Genomic DNA, 24,002 nt, shown 5'->3' with positions numbered 1-24,002 from the left:
CCATAATTTACTTTAATAAAACTCTCCATCTAAAATGGTTCTTTTTGGTCCTTCAAAGTTCACACAGAATTTACAAAAACATCTTGACTCCTGCATCTACAACCTGCGACCAGAAATCTGGGTGTAATATTTGACAGTGACCTCAAGTGTGAAAAGCAAGTTATTCGGTCATATTTTCATTACAATGAGCAGCATCTCAAAAATCATCTTCTTGCCTCTCTCGTCTTGATCTCGGGAAGGGGACATATGCTTTCGTGTCGTCTCGGTTAGATTATTGTATTTTGTTGTATTCACGGTTTAGCCGAAAAAACAAACCCGATGCCTTCAGCACGCACAAAACGCAGCTGCTCGGCTTTCAGCGAATACTAAAACACAAGATCGTCTCACTCCTGTTGAGCCTCTCTGCACCAGTCAGTTTTAGAATTTTAAAACTTAACTGATTACCATTTAAGCAGTTTATGGTTTAGCTCCCACTTATATTGGTGAGTTATTGCTCCCCTACAAGCCAGAGCACTGCCTCGGATCCTCATGCTGGGCCCCTCTGGCTGTTCCTAAGTTCTGATTTAAGACTTCAGAGGACTGGTCTTTTGCAGTCAAGGCTCCTCAGCTCTGGAACTTATAAAACATAACTAATCTAAATCCTTCATAACTGAAAAACGGAGTTTATATTAATACCAACCATGAGTTATGTCGACAGAAATACAGTGCAATGACATGGATTCATTGTCAAATTAAATCATATTTTCATGACTGTAGTGATCTCATTAAGGGAGCATAGGGAGACATAAAGCATGATAAGCTAGCATAAAATCACATCACATTATATACAGTACACAGTAGACTTAAAAAAAATGTTTATGTAATGCTACCATAGATACAGTATGTATACAGTATATGTTATGTGTGTAGGTACACAGTCACGCAGCGAGCTAAACACACTTCCAATAATGGCTGAAGGATTGCCTTTGAGGTTTCTACTGGAGGCAGATGTGAAATGTGTGAGAACAGCACTGGACAAAATCAGTAGTAGAGAACGTTGAGATTCCATAAATAGTTGTTTGACAAAAAGATGATTAAGTACGGTAACAAGGGAACTGGACTCACAATATTATCGAATAATTATCTGTCACATTATTCACATTGAGTTTCGGGAGGATACGAAGCATAAACACAAAGTTCTCATCGAAAGTACGACAAAATAATTCATCAAGTAAATGTAAAAAGGCTAAAATACGCAGCAGTTCTCTCAGTAAGTAACGTTATCTGCAGCTAGTAGCCTACAGTGGCTAGCTTGGTTAGCAGTGAGCTGATTAAAGAAAAAAAAAATTCTACTCAATCACAAAACTGCTGTAATGAAAAAAAAAAGAACCTAGAGATAATGCCCCAACAGGAGCATGTTGGGAGTGAATAAAAGATACACATCAGACACAATGTTGACTGTAACAATGTCAGTTAAACAGCTATGGAGATTATAGTATGTACAGTTTGTATTTATTTCTGATAAAAGAGATAACGTATTATATCACCAGAGTCTTTTAAAGGGTGAATAATTAAATATATAACGCATGATACAAGCTCACTTCCATGTTCCACACAAACAGCTGGTAGAGGGTGGTTTGAAATGACAGGCGTCAAAGGTCGTCTGCAGGATCTGAAGCCTCCGCCTTCTGAGCGTGTTGTCTTCTGATGCATCTAAAATGTCACAGTAATTGTCCACATGGGCGATAACATTACCTTTTCCCCTTCATCGGCTGCACCAAGAAGGGTTCATTACTACACACTCTTGTTTGGCATACACATTTACATTTAAATTGTATGTAATGATGGCCTCGTGTTTCTCAGCTGCCCGGATTATTATTTACATGAGGGGCATGTATGGAAAGAAAAGTGGCTCCAAAACAATGAGTGGTGATAAATGAAATATTAAAGCAAATGTAAATGCTAAAATGACCCGAATTGTATTAAACTAATTTGGCATTACAGTAAACCTGCTGACCGGCTCTTGGCCCTTATAAAAAGCATCATTTAGATTCTATGTAAGTGGATGAATTCACTCTCCTCTGCTCTCCTCTCCTCTCCTCTCCTCTCCTCTCCTCTCCTCTTCCTCTTCCCCTTCCTCTTCCCCTTCATCTTCCAGGTATTAATGAACAGGGATTGTACAGAATTGTTGGCGTCAACTCCAGAGTACAAAAACTACTGAGCCAGGCTATGGGTAAAGATGCACGGAACACACACATTTAGGCAAAACTGCAAATAAAATCTGTTTTCTCTTCTTTAATTTTATTATCTTCATTTTCCGTTCATCAGATCCTAAGACGTGTGCTGACGTGGAGCTGGAAAACCCAGAGTGGGAAATAAAGACGATCACGAGCGCTATCAAGCATTATCTCAGGTTTGTGTGAAAAGGCTCAAACAAAAGAAAACACTGTGAAACAGCTGTGCTCTACATAGTTCTGTAGTTCTAAAAACAGCCAAACTGTCATTAAATTGTTTCATTATTCAAATATTAAGAGTGTTTGTGCAGTATAAAGCACATCTCTGGTGTGGATTGTTAATTTTCCCATTTATTCCATACAGTATTTAATGTATTTGCTTGTTTAAAAAAAAAAATATATATTTTTTGAAACTTTCATTTACCCATACAGGCGTTGTTCTCCGCAGAGATGTATTGCTTCAGCAGTGTTGCACTTATGATCAATGACACAATCACTTCTCTTACCTGCTTGGCCACTGTATAGCAGCTGACATTTAAATTACTTCCTCAAGAGCATCTCAACAGTTGGTAATGAGGGAAGGAGGATTGCGGGAGGCCGGGAACAGGCGGCTCAGTGGAATTGAGAAACGCATGAAGGGAGGAAAGAGGGGGAGTGTGGGTGTTCAAGCTGTGCTCAGTCCGCTGTAACTGAATGAATCTACACTACTCACAGGTTCACAAACGTGCACATGTTGACACATTCACGCGCGTACTGTACACACACAATGCCACTTCTTTGGCACATAAATGGACAGATTGACGTCCGCAAACAGCACACAAACACTCTCACAGCATGAGGACCTCAGGTCACCTGGAGGGAGAAAAAAGTGCTCCTTCAGAACCATTCAGATCGATTCACTTCTGCAAAGCAGCCAAATCCAAACTCTTGTTCCGACTTCTAACCCGACTTTCTCCACCCTTATGTCTCCGTCTCCTGTGTTTGCAGAGTGCTGCCCGCCCCTCTCATGACATACCAGTACCAGAGGAGCTTCATCAAAGCTGCCAGTGAGTATTCTGCTTTCATGTGTCTTATTTGCCTCTTCAATGTGAGTCTAGTTGGCAGAACACAAGGCGAACTCTCTCCTGCAGTTTGAGGTTTGTTTGATTCCCACTGAGATTACCCACATAAAAACAGGGCAAACAGCTATTCTAATGCCACCTTGGACTGAATAAACAGTCTGTACTAAATAGAAGATCATATGGTTTAATGGTTTATATATTCTTACAACAAACTGTTAAGCAGCAGAATCCTTGGGTACCTTGTGGTTTGCTGCTGATTTCAGATGAAACCCTCATGGGTTGTGTCATGTTGACATATACACTTTATAAATGGATTAAATATGATTTCTGTAATACTTAAACCAAAGATTCTGTCTCCTCTGACAGTGAATCTGTTTCAAGACATCTCTTAAGCCTTCCTCCAGCTCAGTTTGGAAAATGAAAGCATCAAATGAATCATCATGTGAATGAGGTCATGACTTGCTGTTAAACCAACTGCCGCTTGCAAATAGACGGTTCACCTGCTGAGATACCAGCAGACCCACTGTACCACTGGGTCTGTTTGGTCTGGCAAACGAGCCCCCCGACTGTGCTTCTTTATGTTGTGCGAGGCGCACAGTACGTTACCGACCTGCTGTGTCTGTACAGTTTTCATACGATATATAGATTCAAATTCCACATGAAGAGGAAAAGCCTGGGGAGCTGATCTAAAAGTGGCAGCCTAGTAAAAGCTTAGCGTTTTGTGGTTTGCTGGGTCAGAAAGCAGCTGCAGAAATGTTTCCCTTATGTTGCACCAGTACCTGATGGGTGGGGCGTATTGATTCGGGATAAATAATTTCATAATAATTCACATTCAGCTGACTTCAAGATGGATTGCCTAAACTGTCCAACTGCAATAATCTCAGTGTATTAGATTCCTCTCATGTGGCTCCTAGGCAACAAAATAAACTTTTGCAAGCACTAGCTGTTTTTTTTTGTTTTTTTTTAAGCAGTAAAGACTTTGCATGAAAAGTTTTTCTACATCTTGGTGTTTTTGTCTGGCCTGGTTTGATCTACACAGGTTTAGTTGAGTTTTGTCCATGTCTGTGTTGCTACTGTATCTTCTTTTTTACGAAATGTTTGAAGATTCGGTTTATTCTGACAAGTTCAGGTGCAGTTTAGTTCAATCCAGTCCAGTCTAGTCTGACAGGATGTGTCAGTGACCTGTTTTCTTTGTTTGCCAGTAGCTAAGCCTCTATGAAGGCTGAGCTGACAGGGGAAGGAACTGCAGGAAATGACCGCGTGTCTCTGGCAACACTACCAAGAAAAATGGCTCCATAGTGAGGCCAACTGGACAGAAAAAAGGAGAAAATGTGTGTGTGTGTGTGTGTGTGTGTGTGTGTGTGTGTGTGTGTGTGTGTGTGTGTGTGTGTGTGTGTTTGTCAGTTAAGAGTGCCAAGGTAGCTGGTTTGATACCAACTTGGACAACCCATGCTATAATGGTTTTGTAATAATCATAAAATATAACGCATGCTTGCCAGCCATTTGTGTAATTTTACAAATTTCTATGTCTCATCTCTCCTCGGCTCTGTCCTTCTGTTAAACTTATACTCTCTCTTTTCCCCCTGCCATTCATCAGTGTCTGATTATGTGGGTGTCTTTGCATGTCATGAACTTGTGCGAGAACGCATATGTGCAAGAATGCGTGTCTGCGTGTGAGAGTGCGCTTTAGTATTTTTTTTAATTTTATTTTACAAGGCAGAATTTTACAGAGGCAATGAGGTGTTTTGAGGACAGTGTCCTCACTTGAACTCCCTCTTTCAGCTCCTCCTCTCTCTCCTCCTCCTCTCTTTCACGTATCCTTTCCAGCTCCTCCCATCACTCCCCTTAAATATCTCATCTTCCTGCTCCTCCTCCAGTTTCATCTCGGCTTACTCTCTCCCGTCCCGTGCTGCTCTGGTTTTTTTTAAATAGCTGGTTTTAACAGAGAGCAGAGGCGGAGGAAGTAGAAAAAAGGAGGAAATGGAGTGGAAAAACGGGGAGGGTAAGAGAGGGAAAGATGAGAAAGGGAAGTAGGAGGAGGGAGGGAGGCAGGGAAAATGGTGCCACCTGGATTTGAGATACCTGCTTTAGGCATGTGGCAACAAGAAAGCAAACATACAGTAATTACTCTGTCTTAAGTCATTAGTTTTGCTTTCAATATCCCCTCATGAATCCATTTTTTACCTCATACTTCCCCATTGATTCTCTCTCTTTCTTACTCTTATCTCCTATCCAACATTTACACTTATTTTCACATGTAATTGCCTGAAGTCCTTCGACTCGACTTAATCTTGCACTCTGCAAGGTTTCTTGTAAAGACGCTGAACCAAACTTTACTCACCTTCACCCTTTTTTTTTTTCTTCAGTTTTTGCTTTATCACCTAGCACATTAAAGAAAGAGTTAAAAAGATGAGAGATGATATTGGGGTGAAAACAAATTGAGCTTAATCAAAAGTTAATATACACTTTAACAGAGTCTAACCTGAGTGGCACATATTTCACCAGACAGGATGCTGCCCCTCTTTTGAAGCAGACGAGTTGTCAAGGTTCGTCCTATAATTCCCAATGGAGTGATTTTTTTTTTGCTGCTTGCTCCATAGACGATACAGATATCACAATCGCAAGTTGAACAGCAGAAACAATTGCACAAGGTGGGACTCAGCACTTTAGTGTGTGAGGTCAAACTTTAAGATGGCGACATGGCCCTCCCGTGTCTCTCCTCTGAAGGAAAAGTGATCAGATGGAAGATTTCAGGATAAATATCCCGCTTGCTCTTCAAAGTGAAGATGGATCAGGAGAGCTCTTTTCCAAATTTTATCCTCTTGCTGTTTTCACTGACGCGAGGTTTATGAAACCGATAATCTGCCAAGAAATCCACTTCATTCAGTGACTGGGTTAGTAATGCGTAACTGAGAAAGTATGTAGGATTTTAAGGCTTTTTTTTTTTTTCTTTTTCTTTTTCTTTTTCTTTTTCATATTGTCTAATAGAGTGCAGACCGTCTGATAGTTTGCAGCGTTATCCCCATTTGTATGATTCACTTTGCCCTGCCTTTCTCTACGATGGCAGGTTTTCAACCTTCCTTTGAGTTTGAACATATGGAACAGGTATAAGGACGTTTGCCTTGACACCGGTTAGTTTCAAGTAGACTCTGGCCTTACGCAAAGTAGCACAGATGCCCTTCTCACTAATCGTCACCCAGGGTCTCCTACCGGTCGGATTCGTGTGGAATATCTCCGCAGACATGCCTGCAGGCAGCATCCTAATCAGGGGCCTGAACCACCTCAGCCGATGTCTCTGTAACACAAAGAAGCAGTGGTTCGACTGCCAGAGCTTTCAGACGTGTGAATTCTTCACCCTGTTCTTAATGTTACACCCCTTGTAAGGAAACTTTTTTTTTTGTGTATCTTGTAAACACAATCTCATTCTTTCGGTCGCTATCCAAAGCTGAGGACCTTGGATGAGGGTTGGTATGCAGACAAACCGGTAAATCGAAAGCGTCACCTTCATGCTTAGCTCTGTTTTGACCACAGTCATCTGCTGCTACACCCACATCGCTGCTGATACTGCGGTGACCTGCCTGTTGGTCTCACGCTCCATCTCGCCTCTTGCTGTGTTTTTCTTGTGATGATGACAATTGTTTTCCTTCGTGCATCGTGGCGTTGTCCTTCTTGTAACCTGCTCTGGATCTTCTCTGCTTCAGCTGTAACGACTGACACAACTTTCCAGACAAAGAGGAGAAGTGTTGTCGGCGTTGGTCAGGTGCAAAGGGTCAACGGACATCAACCTCTTAAAACAAAACGTTTACCAGTACATGTACCGTGGCACACAGAACACAGGAGATTGCAAGCAACAGAACATTAAGAGTTCAAAGCTTCGCCAAAAGTAACATCCCTCCACTTAACACCAAACCTGTTGGCATCGCGCCTATCAATGGGAAACACTGTAGTCAATAATTTAGAGCGCTTTGTGTGCATGAGTGAACGCAGGCAGTGTCATATTGTTTGCGAGCCAGGCGGTGTAATTTCAGCCCGCGTCTAAAACAACGCTCATACAAGAGCTTTCTCATTTGAATAATAATTCTGATCATTTCGGCAAGTGATGGTTCGGCAGCTCCCAACGCGTCTTTCGGCTTCACGTGAACGAGAACGCACGAAACAGGAAAGTGGAGATTTTACTTGTCGTCCGTGGTTTTGTTCTGGGAAAAAAAATAGAAACGAAGGCAAAGACGGATACACGTTGTTTGTTTATTTCTGACACTCAACCCATAAACTGCAAATGCCTGTGACTGAAATAAATGGCGTGGACAATAAACATTCACCGTGACACCCCTAAAACCAAAATGGAAGGGCTGAAAGATGCTAAAACGCCCTTCAGAGCAGAGGAGTATTGTAAAATTGGGTGATTCCGTCACTACCAGACAGCCCTTCAAGACCACACCAAAAAAAAAGTTGCCTTGTTAAAACTGTAGATGTTTCGTATTTGTACAGTTTGTTCTGTCTTGTGTATCCCACCACAATATGAATCCAGGCAGCGTTGAAATATAGGATACACTGCACGCACTGCACAGGCCAGGAGATGTCAAGTATAAATAATGAATGGCAAGAAAGTAGAACAGGTGGTGGTTGCTGGAGTTTGTTGAGGATCAGCCGATGGCCAGCAGATGTGGCGAGCATGCTTCATTTACTATATATGGGTGTGTATGTGTTTGCTTTCCCGACTTTGATTGTAAAAGTATGTACTCCATCCATAATCAAAATCCCTTCTCACTTAAGAGATGCACAAATTAAATTTTTGATGAAGTCGGACACAGACTTGTTTTCTCAGTCTTAACTCTGTCAGCAGGAGCTGTAAAAAAGGTGGTATCTTTTACATCTGAATTCAAGTCAACGGTCACATGTTTTGTGTAAAACTGGCAACACTCTTAGCCCAATTAACTTCATAACAAGAGAGCTGGCAAAAGTCATTATGGAGCTTCAACCTGGGTTAGGTAGTGCTAGGTGAATATTAACCCGAAGAACAGCTCTGAAATCATCACCAAAAACATGCTTGTATGACAAGGAGGGAGGATGTGCATGAATTCTAATGCGATATTGTTGTGTGCAGTAGTGATGCGCGGATCGGCTCTGATGTCATCCGAATCCTCATGTATGCATGAAGAATCCACTCGCCGCCCACCCGAACGAATAATTTTCCACGATTTAAGGCAGGACTGTATTCAGATGCATATACCCCAATGTTGAAAGATGAAAAAAATAAAATAAAAAATAAATAAATAAATAAAAAAGAATCTTGGGAATATTGTTCATTTATTTATTTATTTATTTAGTCAAAAGGGCCACATTTCAAGGTTAAAAAAAGGTTTTCGTCTGTGATGTGTTGGGTGAGGCGGACGCTGTGATGATAAATGCCTTCTGCTTGTTGTAATCACTTGTGACTCAGCACCAAAGCTACTGACCACAGCATTACACTGCCTCTCAGAATGTGATTTGTGCATGTGTGTTTTCTTTGGTTTGTGACTCATCACAGTGGCTGGTGTGTATTAACAGTATTTGCATGTGTGTGTGCCCGTAGTAAATTAAGTCTAGTAAAATAGAACAAACGTTCTTGTTTTTTTCATCGCGAATGATTTAAAATGATTTCTTTTTATCATTAGATGAAATTAAATGTGATGTGCAGTTGAGGCATAGTCGTAAAGAAAGCCAAACAATAAAACAAAGACCAGGACCTTGCCAAAGTATGTGACTGGCTTCTCTCGGTCTGTAATTCTGGTTGTCTGTCAGTCATATCAACTCTTCTGCTTTAAAATTGCTTTTGGATCGAATTAATACATTTTCAATAGTAATAAATTTTGTCTTCTGGAAGCTTGGTAATTTTTCATACATTGCACGCACATCCTGTGGGTGTTTGCACCTCAGTTTTCAGTTGCAGTCTGAAGGAAGAGAAGAGCGTGTGCTTCAGCATAATGTGTGTGAAGCGGTGGACACCGGAGAATGCATTAAAGGGGATGATGCGGGGAAGAATGAATGGAGCTGTTTTCATGCGCTGGCATCTTTTTGGAGACGTGTGGGTGTAGTGTATGTGCACATGCATGTGTATGTTAAAGATGTTTGACTTTTTGATTTCAGCGTTTGTAATGCACTTGTGTCCACTAAATGTTTGGTGAATATCATTTGGTTTGTATTTACTATATGTATGTATATGTATGTTTTGGTATGTGTATGTTGGAGCTTGTCAGCCCTGTTACTTGGTAAGAACGTGTGTGTGTGTGTGTGTGCACGTGTGCCTATGCCTGTGTTTAAGATGCTCTGCTAGTTGTGAGAGAATTGCCCGGCGCTGACAGCCAGACCCCGAGGGTTGATCTAGTGTGAGTCTGCTGTCATCTCTCTATCGACTGGCTCTGCGGTCGTGACTTATTATAGTCATTCATCAACAACAGGTCTCTCTGCTTGCCTGTCTGTCTACCCCCCCTGCCTGTCTACCTGTTCATCACCAGGACACAGAGCTTCTCCACTCTGCAGCAGATTTAAACACTCAGTGACTAAGCAAGCCACTTGTTTATTTGTCTCAGACTCCATCACTCTGACTATCTTTTGTGCGTTATGCATCCCTCTCTGTATCAAAATAAATACTCCTGAAGTCTGTATTAGGAGTGTTTTAAAATGACTTTGTAGTGGTATTCACATCCACGCACAAAGCTGATGTTATATTTTTCTGACCACAAGAAAGAATGCCTTATTCTGTCTCTGAACTTCCTGTCTATGTTAATCAGCCAAGAGGTCATTGGTTCCTGCTGAAGACTAAAACAGTTCACAAACAAATAGTTTCATTTAAAAAAACAAAAAAAAAAAAACATTTTCGTTTTTAACAAATTCCATTTAAACAGGTGTGTAAATATTTGTTGGGGACTATTTTCAGTCGTGGATTAATACACATTTAGAACTCTAGTGAGTATTTTTGGGGAGCAGGATGGTCTTTGCGGAACTGACTCAAAATAAAATACAGTGTCCACAGGAATAAGCTCCATCAGGCTTCAGCTACGCTGACAATACACACGTTAGCAGCATCAATTCCTTCCTGGTTTTCAGGAGATTTCATGGCAATGAGAAAAATGTAGAATCATACCAACCTTTATGCTTTTAGTAATGACTCAATGTGAGAAAATCTGGACGAAGCTGTCCTTGTACACTATTCTTTGCTCATTCTAACAAAGTATGACATATGTCTCTGCACCAAGGTCTGACAAATGTCTGGCTGTACAATGATAACTTGCTGCAATATGTAACATCTTTAGTAACAACAAGAATAAAAGCAGAATAAATAGACATTTCAGTTTACCTGTCCATGTATATGTAAAAAAAAAAAAAAAAAAAAATCAACTGTGATTTGCTCAAGTCTTTACTTCTTCAATGACGGTCTCACTTCCTGTCTTTTCTGTCTGTCTGTGAACAGAACTGGACAACCCAGAGGCCAGGGTGACAGAGATTCATGCTCTGGTGCATCGACTACCTGAGAAGAACAGACAGATGCTGGAGCTGCTGATGAAACATCTGGCCAAGTAGGTGGCGATATCACACACACTTGGACACAGATACCTAAGTGCGGCCATTGTTATTTTTGCTGTATCAAACACTGTGCACTTAGGAGGGTGCATAGTATTTAATTTGAGCTTTTAGTATGTAGTGTTTATAGCAGCAATTAATCTCTCCTCTCCTCTCCTCTCCTCTCCTCTCCTCTCCTCCTCTCACACGGCTGTAAAATGCTCCTTAGCTTGATTTCTGTTGTTGTCCTTCTGCAGAAAGGATTAGTGCTCTGTGTAATCTCTTGACCACATGCATTAAGTCAGTGTGTACCGGAAATAGAAGCAGCCACTAGATCAAATCTATTTTCTCCACTTTTCCCTTGAAGAGAAAGAGAGGTTAGTGGTGGTCAGGTGCAGGTCTTTGTCTGGAGGCCAGGAAATGTAGGAGCTGCCATGATTACAGGCCTAGTGAGGGAGGACTAGCTTGGTGATTTGCAGGTGAAAAATAAGATGTCTTGGGTAAAGCTAGCTGAAAGTCAGCGTTTTTCATAGATCTACTTTACTTATGAATTTTGTTTTAACAGGAGTTAAGTGACTATACATCAATCCGATGCATTTTGACCTAGGTTTTACATAGGTTTCTAGATATTCACTGACCTGCAAATCACAAAATCACTGCTTCTCTAGGAGATAATAGGATGCTGCTTACCCTTTGAGCTGATTGGAATTCACTGTTTTGCTCAAGGACCTTTCAGCAGGGTAGATGCTGATGAGCACTCCAGACGATTAGGTTCAAGAAATCTGTTGTAAGGCCACAGGAGCAATCTCTATTTTCTCACACAGTCCATTCCCTAACAACGTTTTCCTCCTTTTCTTTCTTTCCCCCGGGGCTTCAAATCCCACCTCTGCCTCTGTTTTTTGGCATCAAAATATTGCACAGAATCAAACAGGTTGACTCTATGTATATTAGATAGCCACAAGCTGCAGCAGCCCTTAAGTTTAAAAAAAAAAAAGCAGAGCATGACACTGTTGGCTTATGTGTAATAATTCCTCTAATGCAGCCAACTGGCATTGTGCTTTCACTCTAAACCCATATCTAAGCCCTCTGGCTTTATCAGGCTTTTCTTCAACAGCAGCAGCATGATATAATGTGTGACGAATGAGCCGTCGGCCATGTTTATACAACATGTAGGCGAATACAAATGCAGGTACTTTGAGAACCTTTACCTGGGCTTAGTGGATTACACCTGCCTACAGTCATCATCATCATCATCACTGGATTATAGGTTTGATGACTTGGGGGGGTTGTCTCTCTCTCCATGGAGACATTGGTAGCATTGCTCTTGGTTGTAAATATGAGGAGTGGCACAGATAGTTGAGTAGTAAATGAAAAAGGAGACCTAGCTGTAAACACACCGCTGATATATTATTAGCTCTGCTACATATGGCAGAGCAACATTAGCATTCTTTTAAAGGCTTGTTTGGGGCGACTCCATTGAGTGTTCAACTCCTCTGATAAATACTTTTGCTGATAAATGCTTGACTGTGTTCACCAGCTAGTTTATTAGCGCTTTTTCCTCCCTGCTGCTTGACAAGAGCAGTAAAACTAATTTTCAAACGTTAAAGATGCAACCAACTCTCTCACTCTCTGTCTCTCTCTCTCTCTCTCTGTCTCTCTCTCTCCGTCTAACCCCCTCAACAGTGTGGCCAGTCACCACCAGCACAACCTTATGACCATCGCTAATCTGGGTGTGGTCTTCGGGCCGACTCTGCTGCGCCCCCAGGAGGAGACGGTGGCGGCCATCATGGACATCAAGTTCCAGAACATAGTCGTGGAGATCCTCATAGAGCACCATGAAAGGGTAAGAGTGTGTGAGTGTGCACGTATACAAATGAATAACACAAACAGTGGCATTTGGTGACGTGGTACCGACTTATATGAATCCCACAGCATTTTCAAGGGGATTAACTTTGTGTAAATGCGCATTAAACCAACAATTAATGCACCTAATGCTTTATATCTGAACACCTGCTACACACACACATACACACTCTATGTATGCACCGCATATATGCGCTTTAAAGCCACTTTCCCCCTTTAGATCCAAGCAGCTTATTGGCCAGTCAAGCTGCTTACATATGTCGCCATGGCAACAGATAGATCAGCGTTACTGTTGGAGACTTCAGGGATGCACACACACACACACACGCACACACACACACACACACACACACACACACACACACACACACACACACATAGGAGATGTGTTAGCCCCCTCCATCCTCCAGACTTCCCGGGCAACCGCTGTGTCTGTGCATGTGATAGAACGCTCCTGCATCCTTGAAGAGATCTTGCATGCTCATGTGCTGCAATGAAACATTTGTGTGTTTCATGTGATCCTGCTTTTTAATTTTTATTTTGCTTTCGCTGTAACCAAAACAACAAATCCAGTGTGTCTAAAATGGGATCTCAAGCACTCCAGTCTTTTATTGCTCCTCATTTCCTTCTTGAGTGGAGCTATGGGTGTGAGACAGAAAAAAAAAAAAATCAGATGACAGATGATGACGTTTGACGTGAGATGAAATAACGGACTAAATACCAGCAGATTAGCATTAGTTGAGGAAAAAATATCAATTTTGAAAAATGTTGAGATACATAATGAATGAGGGGGGAAAACACTTGGAACACAGTACATGTGCATTTTCATCACAGCATGAGATTTTAAGCATTTTTGCCTGATCATGCATCAAAGAGTTGAAATAAATTTTGCCAATGTTGCAATCAGTGCCACCTTACTGCGGACTAAAGCCCAAAATGTCCCCTGTTGTTAAGGCTTTGCAAATGTGATTATTCCCAGTTAAAAGACGTTTTATGCACAGCAGTGAGCAGCTTGGTCTGCAAAGAGCCTGAGCTGCAGAGGTTGCAATTCTGCTGTATAAAACCAGGAATTAATATTAGTATGAATACTGTATCAGCTCACATATTATACCTTCTTGCTTTTCAGAGAGCAAGAAGGCAAGAATTTTTAACTAGGCATTTAGTGACTCATACTGTAGGACAACTGGTGGTTTAGCATGTCAGGTTGCTTTTTTTAGTACTGTTTCTGTATCAAATCACAATCTGGCATATTGTTGGATGGGTGTGCATGTTTTAACGTTTAAGCACAACACTGCGATCACTGACTTTGCCCTGCATGTGTTAAGATAAGGGAAGCTACACTGCCCTGCAGTTACATATGAGAAAATAAATTGCTTGACATGCTGTACACATGTTGTTTATGTTGTTGTTTTTTTACAATTCATATATTGTTGCTTTATACATATATATATATATATATATATATATATGTCTTTGCTACTGTCTGTGTTTGCTCAGATATTCAGGGAGGTGCCGAGTTCTGCCGGAGGTTCAACCAACCTGCAGCCCAACCTGTCCAGGAGAAAAAGCACTGAGAACAAAGCCCCGTCCTGCAGCGAGAGGCCTCTCACACTCTTCCACACACCAACACATTCCCAGAAAGGTGAGCTGAACCGCTTATAATTTGTTTTTCTGATTGTTTTCTTCCACTTAGTTTTTTCTTATTCCGTTAGAGTTGAGTTACACCTGCTATGTATTGCCATATGGTCGGCTTAGAGAGAAAAGCAAGTGTCTAAAACCATTTCTTTATGTCGGAAAGCATAAACAACACACTGTGTGTCAGTGGTTACTGTTAGCTCATGATCAGAGAGAGTTCACTGTGGCCAACAGATGGATGGTTTTAGAACAGGAAAAGGCATGTCTGTTCAAAAGTGGCTATTTGCAGAAAAATAGACAGGCTTTTTCTCAATCTAAAAAACACCAGGTAGTAAATGTTTCTTTATTCTTGCAGGTGAAAAGAGGAACAGTGTTGTCAACACCACAGTCAGCGAGCTACAGCAGCCGGTTTCCTCCTCTGCCAACTGTAACAGCAGCAGCAGCAGCAGCAGCAGCAGCCAGGGTCGAACCCCGAGACACAGCCTGACCAGCAACGACGGAGAGCAGGACAACCGGCAGATCCGACCCAGCTCACTGTGAGTGGCACAGAGCAGTGAGCACCTAATTTTAATGGTTTTCCCTTTTTATCTCCCCAAAAACATCTTCTGAGCTTTCCTTATTTACTGGAAGCAGGAGTGAAAACTTTCTAGGAGGAAATGTAAAAACCTTTGGATGCTTATGGAAATAAAGTCAATGAGAAAAATCTGTTTAAATTGATCATCATCTAGTTAAGAAAAATAAAATAAGAAATCTGTGCGTTTTCAAAGGAAATTCTTAAACAGAAAACGGTGGACGTCACTTATAGAATGCAGCACAGGGAACTTTGTGCAAAAATAATTAAGACAGAACAGAGACAGAAACAATATTAAGACGTCAAGTAAACAGAAAATGAGCAGAAGCTTTACAGCTTAACAGATGTTTGGGAGTAAGGGGTGAAGGGGGGTTTGGACCTATTTGGATATACAAAGAGACATACTGTATATGCTCACGGGCAAACATAAACTTCAAAGGCACTAGCAAATATGGGTTCAAGAATGTCTAGCACATTTTTTTTTTTTACCATGCACGCAGACACTCACAGGCACAGGAATGTTTGAGCACATAACGCACACATCAGCGCACACACGTGCATATGTGGCAGCTCAGAGCTTAAGCAGAAGTAGTCTTGTGACTGTCAGGTTGTCGGAGTGAATCCCAAAAGTATCTGGGAAGTATTTTCAGCAAGGAACTGAACTCCCAACTGCGCCGACTGTAGAAAAGTTGTTTTTACTTCCCCTGGATGCGAATGAAAGCAAGTACACAAAATCCCATACACACACACACACACACACACACACACACACACACACACACACACACACACATAAATGTATCGGGTAGCAGTTACATAATTTGCATATCTTTGATTTATCTTACACAGTGCGCCCGGTCTTCAGGCTTTCTCAGTGTCTGATCAGCAGTTTACATAACTAACAGGTCTGAACAAGTCCCTCTCCCTGTGTGAAGTACCATGAACATGAGAAAGGCCTATCTTGGTTATTAGGTTATTAAAGGGTGGCAACACACACATCTGCACATTGTGTCATGAGGCAAAGCATGCGCACGTAATGTACACGCACATACGCACACAGTTTCTTAATTTCTCTGTCTGTCAGCATCAGATTTTCTGCTTCCATGTTGTTGTTTCTACGAGACACTTTTGGCGTTGACACACACCTTGTCGGACCAAGATAAGATGGAGTACACACCACTAATCATCTCATTTACTGAGACAAGCCGAACAGACCTACAAGTACAAGCTGTCGCCGGGAGGCTGAATGCACGTTACCGCTGATTAGTTGCCTCCTTCCGGCTTCCCTCCGCCACCTCCACTTTCTTCTCCTTTTCTGTCGCAGATCTTCTTCATGTTCATTCTTTGATCTCTCATTCACAGCTTCTGATAATTTTCTCGCCTTTAGATGTGTGTTCTGTGTCACTGTTATTTATTCATTTTCTTTGGATACACCGCTCTGTGTGTCCGTCCACATCTCCTCTCCTCTCCGCCACTGATGAGGACGTCAAGTCGTTTGTATCAGTCAGATTACGACCTAATATCTCTCTTAACATGTGACTAACGTAGCGAGAGCTACTGTCTGTGTTGTGTATTACTGTCCCCTCACAACAGAATCACAATTAACATAAATACTGTATACAGAGCAATGGAATTATAGGTTCAATATTTTGGAGCCCCTAAAACAAATGCAGATACTCTCTCTAAATGGAACCTATAATCCTGCATTAACTGCAGAGATGAACAGTCTACTGTCTTGAGCAAGTCCTGCAGTGATACCAGCTGAGATGAAATAAGCTGGTATTTGACTTCGGTCTTCTCCCATATTACTTCTACTGCTGCTGCTGCTGCTGTGTCGTAACTCTGAAAAGTAGGGAAATGTTCATGTAAACCTCTTGACAAGCAGCTTCATCCTCTAAATGTTACAAAAAATGTTTGAAAAGTATGGTCCTTCAAAAATGAGACGCATGGTTTGCGTGAACTGTGCTTCACAAAATGTAAAATCTGAACTTGATGTAGAAAAAGGACACACTTTAAATGTATTTATTGTACCTTTATTTTACAAGAAGGGCCCGTTCAGATAAAAAAAAAAAAGAGTAGTAATACAACTATAACTATAAAGTTGTTAATAATTAGACTCCAATATATTATTTTGTTAATAAATAAATAAATCGCAGCAGAGAGATCAAGGTCGTGAGAGAGATGTTCAAGATCAGAGAGGAAAAAAGGAGACAGAAAAGCTCTCCATTATGAGTCACAAATGGTCATGGCAGGGCACCTAATGGTGCATGAAATGATACGTTCACAAGGTTCTGTCCTTAATCTCTGGTTCTCTCCTCTTGAAGTCATGCTTGTATGGAATAGAGTGCGGTCAAGTGGTCTATATACACATGGCTCTTTATGTATGTATTATATGTATGCATGTGTGATCAAAAATTAATATATTCCCCTTCATTAACTCAGCGTCAGCTAATCTAGATTGAAAGCCCTGCGCTCTTTGCACTCGGTTTACGGCTGTGTTTTATTTTGCATGTATGAGAAAAAGTGAGACGTTCGGCAGAGGATTTTATCTTCAAAGACAGATTTGATAACGACAATGAAAACACTACAGATTGGGAGCAGTGGGGAGAGAACGAGTGGTTCCAAAACTATCTGGCTGGAGTAGTCAGTGAAGTGTGAATCTCAGAGGAGCTGCCGTGGCCAGGATCGATAGGGCGAGCTTTTCAAAATTGTGGCACGTTGTCCTTTTAGAGCAGCAGTCCTGCATCGAGGGGGTTTTGACTCTGTCCCAGCCTGGTCAGATGCGTACATGAACTGATGAAGCCTCTTGGATGAGAGGTGAAACGTCTTCCCAGACAAATAATCAAGTCCAGTTGTTTTATTTCGACTTAAAACTCCTTTAGGAACAACAAGAGATGAAACCAAAGGGACTCGAGCTAATGCAACGGCAAAATAATGCACATCTGACAGTTACCAATGTTGGATGATTTAATTAAGCAAATTTTCCTATAAATAAATAGGTGTTTTGCGACTCATTTTTCAGTGATTAATAGGTGGTGATGAGACAATGATAAAAGGCTTCGGATTTGCCATCACAATACTGAATGATAGGTGTTTTTAAAGGAAAAAAAGAAAAGAAAGAACTGATTGCATCTCATCAAAAATGTTCACACAGAAAAATCACAACCTGGGAAATGCCTCTTTAGCTTAAATACATGCAGAGTCTTTTGGGTGCCAGTGTGTTCAGTGAAATGTTCTTGAAAAGGTTGACAATCCTTCAGACAGCTTGAGATAGTACATTTTTGCCTCTGTTAGGGCACCAAAACAGAAAATCAGATGAGGAATCATTCCAGCAGATATTTTGTATGTGCACAATGGCCATGTTGTCCTTGAAACCTGTAACTAAGGGATGAATCTAGGGCAAAGGATGGGATCATGTTGCATTTCATTGATTTGGATGTGGTTCTTTGAATTGCTGCACATTATGTAACTCCCTCTATTTTAAACTTTAACTCTAGCAAAACTAAGAAGAAGACGGGTTAAGCCGGGTTAAAAAGAAAAAAATATTTTTTGGGGGCCTTCTGGAATCTATATCTGATTTAAATCTACTCAGAGGTCGGGAGGTGATCTGGACCTGCTGGTCACAGATTACTGGAAACCGATTTAACCATATGTTTACAAGTGCTTTTAAAGACATGCAAACACTACCACGAGTAAGGCAAAAACCACAACTCTTATTCGTAGCTATAGCTGTGAAAATGAGAGAAAAATGACCACATATCAAATACAGTCAGTATTAGTTATACAAACATATTCTGATAAGGAAATAGAGCCTAAACATTAGTTCTGATGGAGGTTTAAGTTTAAGCATGAATTTAATCGAGGTCAAAAGCCAAAAATTTGAGTTTTTTTTAAAGATAGATACTAAACATTAGTTCCCACTACAGTTGTTCTAAACTGGAAGAAGTGAATCAGCGGCTTTAGTGAAATTATACAGTGGAAACTAACATCAGCTTAAGCAGTGACACTTGATTTGTAAAGTGATAAATTTTGAGTGTTGATGATTACCTGAAGTAATACTTAATCACGACAGCGTTAGTGATTGTGTGAGTGTTGACCAACACAGATGTTCAACAAAGAGTCCTTTGTCTACTTCAGGTTCCCCCATGACTACAATGGAAATTCCCTTTTACAGTGTTGTAGAGCCACATTAGTCTTGTTATAGTAAAAATGCCAGTGTTTGCCTACTCATATTAACTGTGACCATTTTAAAGGTGAAATACATATGAAAAACAATTGTTTTGTGTTGTTAAAAGAAAACTTTCGATCCCAAACTGGGGATGTGAAATTTGAAAAGCATGGGTGTTACCAGGAAAGATTTAACAATAAGACGCTATTTAATAGCATTATGGGTAATGTGGTATCCAGTGTTTTTGGAGCTTCACACATACTTTGCCTCTGCTGCTTCAATTTTTGACTATTCTCACAAGTCCCCAAGCGTAATGGAAGTGAATTCTAACTTGCTGATGTGCCCCTCCATAGATCCCAGAGGGAAAAAAAGATTTATTAAAGCCCATTTACAGCATAAAATGCTGCTTAGCCCATGTTTTCTCAGACTTGCAGACTCAGACATGAGCCAAACATAGTTTTCCAAGAAAGGCCAGCCTGCACCCTGATCACAGACAGGAGAGAGGAGCAAAGTCCAGAGGTTAACAACTCTGTCTTTGAAAGCTCCACACTACCCTGAGGCAAATGTTATTTTCAGCTCCGGCACCTTTACTACTGGTCAGGGTTTTCTTTTTTTTTTCTTGTTGCGCGTTTGTTTTCAGGTGGAAAAAACAAAACAGAGAAGTGAAGAGCAAGTCTTGAATGCAGAGTAGAGATAAAGACATAAACAGAGGGCTGTTACTATCAACAAAGAAAAAATCTCTATTGTGACTATAACGTTTTCAAGGAAACCTGTTCCTCCCGTCAGTATAACTCCCATGTACACACACACACACACACACACACACACACACACTCCCTGTCACACATGCACATGCAGTGCCAGTCATCATTACATCTGTGTACTTCTGCTGCCTTTACTGCTTCTTGAAAACTTTTGCTCATTCCCATTTCATTTTTCCTTTTTTGTTTGCCTTCAGCAGAGTGCTCGCAAAGTACATCTCTCTCTTTCACGCTGGCAGTCGCTCATGAGGGAAGTTTTTAAATGGGTTTTAAAGCTGCAGCCATGACAACAATTGATTTTATTTATTTTTGTTTTGTTTTTATTTTTTTCACAGACTTTAAATTCAGAGAGTTTTCTGTGTAGTCTTCCTCTCTTTGACATTTTCTCTCCTCTGCCGTCCTCAGCTCTCTGCTGTAAATATCATCTCAATTATGAGTTCCTGTTACACTGACCACAGATCTCTCGCTGCACCATCACGAGTGTGGCGGCATGTTTCAACTGGATCTGTTTGGATGATAATGATGATGATAATCAAAACTCCACATAAGCGTTCAGAATAATAATAATAAGCTGATTATTGTTCCAACAGAGTGAGTATAAAACAGCTGCTTTCTCACTCTCCCAGCTAATGTTTGCTGCAGTTTGCGTAAAGCCTGGCATAAAAGCCAGTTTTCAAATAGTAGCATTGATAATAGCATAAATAAATAAAGGTCAGTTGTTAATAGACGCCAGGTACAAAAAAACCCCAAAACAAAACACCGAAGCGGCTGAAATTACTAAAATAGGACACACTCACTATTATGCTGCTCTCACTCTCTTTTCTTCAATAGCAAATACCAGTTTCATCCACATCACATTATCTACCCACCAATAACAGGAAGAGAGAAAGACTTTTAATGTGAAAAATCTGCTGGAGCTGTTGAGTTGCATTAACAGTAGGTCAACATCGATCAGGAAGAACGGAAAGGGGAAAAAGGACTGGAGTTCATTTGTGAATGAAAATTGTGTGTGTGTGTGTGTGTGTGTGTGTGTGTGTGTGTGTGTGTGTGTGTGTTTGTGTGTGTGTGTGTGTGTGTTTGTGTGTGTGTTTGTGTGTTTGTGTGTGTGTGTGTGTGTGTGTGTGTGTGTGTGTGTGTGTGTCAGACAAGAGAAAGTGAGAGCAGCAGAGTGGTGAGTATGAGATGACTCTGCTGTTGCACTGAAGAGATTAGAGCTGTCGCTGAGACGATCAAGACAACAAGTAAACACTGAGGAAGTTTTAAGTTTTCGCTAACTGAGAAGCAGGGTAGAATAGGAATAAAAGGCCAAATAAAGACCTGGTTCTCTCTGCCATTGAGGTGAATTATTTTTTGAGAATGTATAGTAAAGCGTTCAGGTGTAAAGTAAAAAAAGATGACAAGTGTCAGCGCTTCATATATACTGTATGTCCTCATTTGTATAGAGAAGTGCAGAGTGCAGGGAGGAAGCAGGACGGTTCATTAACCAACCTAACTAGTGTAATCTCTTCCCTGTCCTTTGTATAACTTCAATCAGCAGCTGCCATTGTGAAAAACAAAGAAAATCTAGTGCGCAATGATACCTGCGTGACATTAGGAGCAATTACAATTAATGAGATGCTCATTCCTGCACTATTCCTGAGAGGTTTTTACACCCTTGTGTTTCTTCTGGTGCCTAAACTTGGTATGTGCAAGGTCATGCAGATTTACTGCTGCAAAGAGCCCTCTAGGCAGTGGATGGTACATTCCAACTCAAAGAAGCTCCACAAGGTCGTAAACTGGCATTTGTCACTGTAAAAACAGATGTGATCAACAGGAGATCTGTCACGCTGGCAAACATGAAGACAACAACTGTGCTGTGTTGTTGCTGTGCTGTGAACCTTTTTTTTTTTTCCCTTGGAATTTGTCTCAACTGGTACAGTAAATACAGACATACGCCATATTGGTTACAAACACAATGATTTGTTTCCCCTTGATTTGAGATTGCTTTCAGTATTAAAGCTGATGTTGACTGTTGCCGATCTGTTAATTTTAGATACATGCTGCTGTTACTGGCAGCCTTCAAATGTGCCTTTGGATTCACTTTTAATGAGATGGACGGGTGTGTGCTTTTGCCTTCGTGTCTGTGTTGCGGTGAGTGTGTGGGTGTGTTATGACAAAGTGAATAAATGGCCTGTCAGGAGGAGAGGAGAGAGACAGGAGATCAGTTTAATTAAATCGGCTGTCAGATATGCTGCAAGTGTTATAGGAAGACTACGTTTACCTGAAACCAGCTGATTTGTATCCGTATTTGCTCGTGTACAGCATGGCTGGCAAACAGGAAGGGTAATCTGAGAAAGAGTCAAGTTCACTCTCTTTAAAGCTGGAGAAAGAAAGCACTGATTTATACCGAGTCCCACTCAAGTGAACGGGGGAAGTGGTCTCAGACTTTTGGATCCGCTGTAGTTAAAAATATATTCATTGTCAGCTGGAAATCGTCTTTTTCCAACAGCTCCACTGGAGGGAGGGAGAGAAGATGAATGGGTTAGAGGGAGGTAAATAGGATGAAAAGAAATTGGAACAGTGGAAGCAGATGAGAGAGAGCACATTGACAAGCAGTGAGTGAGAAATGGAGAGAGATGGTGGATCGTTGAGGGCAGTCAGTCAAGCTGACAGTTTAATATATAAATAAGGCACATAACTGCAACCTTTTGCTGTATTTTCTTAAAGCACATTAATCCATTAAGGTGAAAGTCAGACAAGACCTATACGATGATAAAGCCACATTAATAAAATGTCTTGAATGTGCTTGATTGGGCCTGTTTATGTTGTCATATTTATACTTAATAGGAAATAAGGTCCTGCTAGTTATTTGCAGTGCAGCCCATGTAACGATATTGTGACCTCTCAAAAACAAAACAGTTCTTTTCAGTTAAGTTTCACAATGTGTCACTGTATTAAAAGTATTTCTGTTTCCAGTCTATTTTGGATGTCAGTCAGAGCTCCATCTGCGCAACACTCAGTTAAAAATATTAGAATTTCAAAGTCAAGTCAAAGTCAATTTATAGTTGATAGTCTTTCCAATATTCACAAAATCCTGTCAACTCAAACATCCATCATTCTACCCATGATTGATCGGGTCATACAATCAGAAGCAGCCATTGAATGGTCCACGTGGAGAGACTGCTGTTTTCAAGGTCAAAAATTAAATTTCCACCTTGAATCTATTTCACATCCATTCCTTATGTCTATACATGATTATGTGATTCCACTGCAGAGTTAAAGCCAATATTATCTGCAGGAGTGCACTGTTGGAAACCGCGGTTGGACTCCTTATAGCAGGTGCAAAGAAAATAACATTTATTACTTCTTTCTGTTCTTTGTGTTTTTGAATGAGTGGCTTTATTAACTGTGGCTATTTAAGTGACCATCATTATCCCAAATCTCGTCCTAGGATATAGCAGCGTCACCATGGCAACCATATTTCACGTCATCACAACTGCCTGATATTGGCTGAAAAATTTGGTTATTTTCTTCCTTTGATAATCATGTGTATGCAGAGTATCTATTTATTTATTCAAGTCACAAACCTTAAAACTGATCAAATCAACATTTTTATATTAACAAAGAATTAAATGACTATGTGTACTATGAAATAACTATTTCTAACCTGGCTCTGCAGTTCCCCCTCAACTCACTGGAGCTTTTTTTTTTAGCATCTTTAAGCTCATTATTTTGGTTTTATGGAGCAAAGCTTTACTCTTTGGTTCAGTCTCTCAGCTCTCATTGTGGTCGTTTCCAGCTGCAACAGATATGAAAAGCTCTTATAAACTGACTTAATGCTGCCTTTCCAGCACAAACAGCTGCCAAATTTGGCAACTAGTTGGTGGACGCAGTGGAGCATTTAGCCACATATATTAGTCAGGAGTTGGTGGAGAACAAAACCGAGAATAAAAAGGGGTGAATGTTAGATTTGCATCAATCGGATGGTCAGAAACCCAACTGAATGCTAACATTGCTCAATATGTGTTTGTAAATTAGCAACTGATGCTTGAAGAAGAAAACATGTCAGTGTTGTGTTTACAGCTTGTTCTGTGGCAACCAAGTGGCTACTGGATACTTACATCAATTCAAACAAAGTGTTGGACCTTCTTCGGAGGCTTATACAGCATTTAAAGAAGTTTAGAAATATCTGAAATTTATACAAATTCAATT

At 40.7% G+C, this 24,002-nt stretch overlaps 1 protein-coding gene across 1 annotated transcript in view; it reads left to right on the top strand.

The window, feature by feature from the left end:
• LOC111672098 (rho GTPase-activating protein 26) overlaps window positions 1-24,002 on the top strand; it is a 90,865-nt gene that overhangs the window by 58,012 nt on the left and 8,851 nt on the right. Inside the window, exons 14-20 of the mRNA XM_023429389.2 lie at window positions 2,138-2,212; window positions 2,308-2,392; window positions 3,201-3,259; window positions 10,725-10,830; window positions 12,497-12,656; window positions 14,174-14,318; window positions 14,667-14,847. Of these exons, the coding sequence (XP_023285157.1) occupies window positions 2,138-2,212; window positions 2,308-2,392; window positions 3,201-3,259; window positions 10,725-10,830; window positions 12,497-12,656; window positions 14,174-14,318; window positions 14,667-14,847 (811 nt within the window). The remainder of the gene's footprint in view (window positions 1-2,137; window positions 2,213-2,307; window positions 2,393-3,200; window positions 3,260-10,724; window positions 10,831-12,496; window positions 12,657-14,173; window positions 14,319-14,666; window positions 14,848-24,002) is intronic.

The sequence above is a fragment of the Seriola lalandi genome, unplaced genomic scaffold (assembly GCF_002814215.2).
Source record: "Seriola lalandi dorsalis isolate HSWRI2012SDOR001 ecotype SW California unplaced genomic scaffold, Sedor1 jcf7180002054893, whole genome shotgun sequence".
NCBI classification, from domain to species: Eukaryota; Metazoa; Chordata; class Actinopteri; order Carangiformes; family Carangidae; genus Seriola; species Seriola lalandi.
This window is presented reverse-complemented; position numbering and strand designations above follow the sequence as displayed.